Source organism: Hipposideros armiger, unplaced genomic scaffold, assembly GCF_001890085.2.
Source record: "Hipposideros armiger isolate ML-2016 unplaced genomic scaffold, ASM189008v1 scaffold_8, whole genome shotgun sequence".
In the NCBI taxonomy this organism is placed as follows: domain Eukaryota; kingdom Metazoa; phylum Chordata; class Mammalia; order Chiroptera; family Hipposideridae; genus Hipposideros; species Hipposideros armiger.
Window position 1 is genome coordinate 7,321,298 of NW_017731358.1, and position 5,725 is coordinate 7,327,022.

General features: G+C 47.6%; 1 protein-coding gene across 3 annotated transcripts in view; it reads left to right on the forward strand.

Annotated features, from left to right (window-relative positions):
* The window catches only part of ILDR1 (immunoglobulin like domain containing receptor 1), a 38,599-nt gene that overhangs the window by 17,020 nt on the left and 15,854 nt on the right, over window positions 1-5,725 (forward strand). For all 3 annotated transcript variants that reach the window (XM_019650682.1, XM_019650690.1, XM_019650697.1), the window contains exons 2-3: window positions 2,751-2,921; window positions 4,199-4,348. In XM_019650682.1, the coding sequence (XP_019506227.1) occupies window positions 2,751-2,921; window positions 4,199-4,348 (321 nt within the window). The remainder of the gene's footprint in view (window positions 1-2,750; window positions 2,922-4,198; window positions 4,349-5,725) is intronic.

Here is a 5,725-nt window from a genome sequence, read left to right on the forward strand (position 1 = left end):
GAGCCTATTTCAGTGAGCTTTGTGCGCTGTGTTAAATAAACATTTGCTGGTTAAAAAGAAAAAAAAGGGGGGTGGAGCATATACCCAATAGGCCACTCAGAGGATGCATAGCAACAATATGAAGACATCAGTAAATATTCTGTGACCATTTAAAGATAGATCATTTAAAGGGAGCCAGTTTAACTACTGCTTCCAACTTTGTGTCTAATGCTTTGGCTGTAATACTTAAGTCTCATCCTTTTACATTCAACCTCTGATTTCCCCCAGGCAGCCCTTAATTAAACTCCTGGCCTTAGGGGACATCTGTTCTTCCTTGTCAGTCTCCAAGGATATCCTCAAAGATTCAGGGTGGCTCTACTTTTTACAAAGCTCACACAATAAGCTCTGATATGACCCCAAAGTTTAAAGTCTCTTTAATTAGCAAGCCTCCTTTACAGTTTTGAAGGATAAAAGTACCCATAAGTGATAGTCTCAGCTTTTCTGTCTTTTCTCCTAATTTTGAGCAGTGCTGTATGTGACCTCCACTCCTAATCACTTTGGGTCAGACTCTGCCCCTTTCTTACTCCCATGGGAAAGTGGTATTTCCCCCTTGGTTTTTATTTCTCCCTCTAGATTTGTGACTTCCTGGAGACTTTGTTTTTCTGACACTATTATGCCCATGTTTGCATCATTTGAGATGACCCTGGCAAATCAGTCCGTGGATCATTTAAAATGTTAGCATATTTAAATGCCCTCATTACCCTGACATCCCTAAAATAATCTTTATGTCTCCAATAAAAATCGGGGCAGGTTTATAATATGCATTAACCTTTGAGAGGAACTTGCCCCCAACCCATTCTTCCAAGTCTGTGGTAAGCCTGTTTCTGGGAAAGGTAGTGGGTTTGGAAAATCATGGGTAGGAAAAAGTTGTAGGGATTGACGTAGAAAGAGAAGGAAACAGAAGTTGAAGTTAGCTCCAGTGTTGTGTGAACTCACATTCTTGTTTCATTTCCTCAATAAATATTTCTTGACAAACAAATGATGAAGAATTGCAGATATACAGATGGTTACTTAGACTTACCATGGTGATCACTCTGTAAGGTATACCAATGTTGAATCACTGTATTCTGCACCTGAAACTAATACATATTGTATACCAACTGTACTTTAATACATTTAAAAAAAGAATTGCAGATATGACTGTCAGTTAAGCAGGAGCAAGTCTATGATGCTAAGGTCTTTAAGAATTTGAAGATGTCCTCTGGCACTTACTGTAGCTAAAATAGGGGGGGAACATGGAGGCTGCCTTAATGCCTGTGATTGAACTTTATGCCCTTTCAGGACAGAGATGGGCCTGTTCCTCTTCAGACCTCCAGTATTTCCTGTTCNATCATTGCGCTCTTCCCGGGTGAGGCAAATCGGTTGCCAGCCACTGGATGGCTGCTCACAGTGGCTCTTCGCAGCTCACACTGGCTGCCGGCTGCTCACGCTGGTTGCCGGTCACACACACGGTAGCTTATGGCAGCCCACTGCAGCAGGGGCTGCAGCCTACACCGTCGCTGGCGACTCATGGCAGCCCAGCACCAGGTCGAGCTGTTGTTCACCATTTTAGCTGTAGAGGGCAGTGTCACTGGCCCTCATGTGGGATCCGAACCAGGGTCCTGCTGCTCAGAGCTGGCGTCCCAAGCCAGCTCTTAACCAACGCACCACTTGGCTGGCCCAGGGAGGGACTTTTTAAAAAGGAAAACTCTTAATCCCTTCAAAATCTGATAAAATTTGTCACAGTCTGATCATTTTTGTTTTATTTGCTTTATGCTTATGTTGGCCTGTGCTGCCAGTATCCACTGGTTAATGTATTCTTGGTCATTCATTCCATCATTTATTCAAGAAACATTTGTTGGGTACCCAGGAGGTGACAGGCATAGTATGAGTTGCTTGTGTCTATGAGGTGCTTGTGTTTGAACGGTGAGTTAGAAACAAACCCGATTGGCCTTCTCAGAGCCTACAGTAAATAGGGCTTCACCAGGAAGTATGAAAAGTGCTTCCTTAGGGTAAGATGGGCATTTGGGGAAAACAGAAGGAGGCCTGTCTCCCAGACTTTCAGTCAGGGAAGGCTTCTTGAGGAGCTGAGGGTGCTGCTGAAGACCTAAGGGATAAATAGTGATTAGCTTAGTGAAGGGAGTGGAATGGTGTCCAGTGATATAGGGCAGAGTGCTCCAGCCAAGAGATCCACATGTAGGAAGACCTGGTGAAGACGGCGGTCCTAGCGTGGAAAGGACTGCAACAAGTTCGGAGTGGCTGAAGCTCTGAGTATAAGGTGAGGCCTGAAGGGAAATGAAGTAGCAGAGAAAGGCTGAAAGGCAGAGCTGACCAGCCTCATGGAGCTGCTTGTGGAGGTTGATCTTTATTCTTAGGGAAATGGGAAAACATTTTAAAAAGAAAGTGACGTGAAAAAAATATATCAGCAAGGTCACTTTAGGACTAATATGTCCTTATTTTAACCTACTTTCTTTATGTTGTTGCATGCTTTATCACTGTTGGTGGACTGTGATCTCTCTGAGAGTCATCCTTGATCTTTTTCTTCACTATCTTCCCCACTGTCTGTGCAGTCTCCGTACCACACCCTGCACAGGCCAAGTAAGAACTCAGACGCTGCCAGTCAGGCAGTGTGTTTGCTTATTTGCATTGCTTTTATTACCCCATGAACAGAAGTGGGTCACCTCTCAGAGACTTGGTCTGCCTTCAGCATTGTTTCCTGCTCTTTGCTGCAGGGTGCCTGTCCTTGCTGGTGACGGTCCAGCACACAGAGCGCTATGTCACCCTGTTTGCCTCTGTCATCCTCAAATGTGACTACACCACCTCTGCCCAGCTTCAGGACGTGGTGGTGACATGGCGCTTCAAGTCCTTCTGCAAGGACCCCATCTTTGACTACTACTCTGCATGTGAGTGCCACCCCCATACCGGCTCTGCCCAGGTCCCTTTTTGAAGTATTGCCATTAGGGTGTAGGAATTAGTTAGGACCACAAATCCTTATAAATAAGAAGCCACAATGATCACTTCATAAACACACTGAACCCAGGAAGATGAAATAACTTGTTGAAGGCCACGTACTATTTTATTATTTATTTTAAAACTTACGTCCCACTTTGTTCTAAAAGGTTTAAGGCAGCTCAGACATTAAGTAAAAGGCAGAGCAAGTCCTTCGCCCTAGTCCGTTTCTGGTTGCATGCCAGCACACTGAGATGAGGATGGCAGATCTGCCTCCCATCACCCCCACCTTTAGAATGCACACAAGAAGACTCCTACACCCCACAGAACACACGAAGAATGGTCATTTGTGAACCTCCCGCCCACTGCCGTGTCCCCTTCTATGGCCAGCCTTCCTGGTGGACAGTCCTTCCTCCGCTGACTAAACACGCAGTGATGGAGAGCTCACTGCCCCCCAGGAAACACATTTGTTGTGGGACATCTCTTACAACAACTGTACAGCTCCCCGCTACATGTAGCCAAGTTCCACCTCTCAGTAACAACTGCCTCAGTCGTGTCAGTTCTGCTGCCTGGAACCAAAGCTCTTCCTTCCTGCCCATCTGTGCCTCTCTCAAGGAACCAAGGAACCCCAATCCCCACCATCAGCCCAGACAATTGAACTTGTGGAAATTTTGGAAATAGAATTAGACGCTCTGTTGGAAGGAAATGATATTCCAAGATGAGGAAAAGGAGGGGGAGGCACACTAGAAGATCCCACTGTAAATCAAGGCATTGCTTCCTGGAGGGTTACTCTTAAAATGCCCGGGTTAAGGGGGAAGGTAAGAGAGCCTAGGTGGTAGGCATTGGCCCCAGCTCATTTAACAGCTCTCAAACTTTGTATTGTAAGGGCAGGTGGATGAACCTCTGTGGGGAGCAGAATCGAGGGTGAGTGAAAATGAGACAAGGCAATTCGGGATGGGAGACAGGGGGATGCAGCCAGATTTTGGAAATGATGGCCTATTGGAGGGGTATGGAACCTTGCTGCTCAAAGTGTGGCTCATTGGTATCACCCGGAGCTCATTAGAAATGCAAAATCTGCTGCTCACTCCACACCTACAGAATCAGATTCCCAGGGGACACATGGGCTCAGAAGAAAGTGAAAAGCTTCACCGCTCCAGGGCACACTAAGGGCACCTTTCTTCATGGGACTTCCCCCTTTGCTGTGTGACTTGGGTATGTCCTCTTTCTTCAGCATACCAGGCCGCGTTGTCCCTGGGCCAGGACCCATCCAATGACTGCAATGACAGCCAGCGGGAGGTTCGAATCGTGGCCCAGAGGCGGGGGCAGAATGAGCCCGTGCTGGGGGCGGATTACCGGCAGCGCAAGATCACTATCCAGAACCGTGAGTGTTGGGGAGGCAGCAGGGAACCGAGGGTGGCAAAAGGTGCCGACACTAGGCGTGGCAGGCTGAGTCATCATGGGGATTTCCCTTTTTTTCTGCTGCCTGATGGTCTGCTGGGTCCCTGCCATTGTTGGAGGAAAAGTGCCCAATCCACGGAATGTGCCACATCATCTGAAGTCCCTGCCCCGGAAATTGGTCTCTGGGTGAGAGGGTGTCCTACAGTTTTGGCTAAAGGTCTGGGAGTGGGTGGCTTCCTTGGTTTCCCTAAGATTCAGGTGTGAACCAGGCTCCTTTGATCCCTTCCGTGAATTGCTCTTAGGGCCTGCTATAACCCCTGGCTCCTGAGTTTCCCTCTGGCCATCTAAGGAAGTAGAGGCTTTCAAGTAGATGGCCACCTTGAGACAGGCCCCCTTCATTGGTACAGAAAAGAGCATTGGGCTTAGACTCAAAAGACCTGGCTGAGTGTCCCATGGCTTCCACGCTGGCTTAGTGACCTGTAGCAGATTATTTTCTCTAGCCTCTGTTACCTCATCTGAAAGGTGGACATGATGGTCTCTGTCTCCCTACACTGAAGTGAATATCAAATGTGACATCTGAGAGCTATGTCTAAAACATATCTGTTCTTTGTGCCCAGTACAGGGAGTGGTGGTTAGAGCCCTCACTCAGCAATCAGACTCAGGTGTGGGTCCCAGTTCTGCACTTACAGGGTGTGTGAACTTGGGCAAGTCCCTTTGATTTTTTAGCCTCACTTTCTATAAAATGGAGCTTGCCATAGTACCTATCTCCTGGAGAGTTGTCAGAATTAAGTGAGATGATATGTATAAAGTGTGCAGTGAACTTTAGTAATGATCACTCAGCATACTATTTTTTTTTTTTAAGATTTTATTGGGGAATTGGTGGAGGAGAACAGTGTTGAGGAATTGGGGAAGGGGAACGAACAGCCAAGGTGTTGTCCTTCAATCTTAGTTGTGGAGGGCGCAACAAACTCAGCTCCAAGTCCCGTTGCGCCACTCAGCTCAAGGTGCTGTGTTCAATTAGTTGAGGGTGGGCGTAGCCACCATCCCATGCGAGAGTCGAACCGGCAGCCTTGTTATTAAGAGTGCACGCTCTATCCCCCGAGCCACCCAGGTGGCAGCTCAGCTCAAGGTGCCGAGTTCAGTCTTTAGTTGTGGGCAGGTGTAGCCCATCATCTCGAACAGGCAACCTTGTTGTTAGGAGCACATGCTCTCACCAGCTGAGCCATCCTGCCACTGTTGGTAGCTCAATGGCAGCTCAGCCCAGACGCAGCTCACTGGACCATGTGGGAATTGAACCGGCAACCTGTTGCTCAGAGCTTGCACTCTTGAGCAAGCTCTTAACCAACTGAGCCACTCGGCC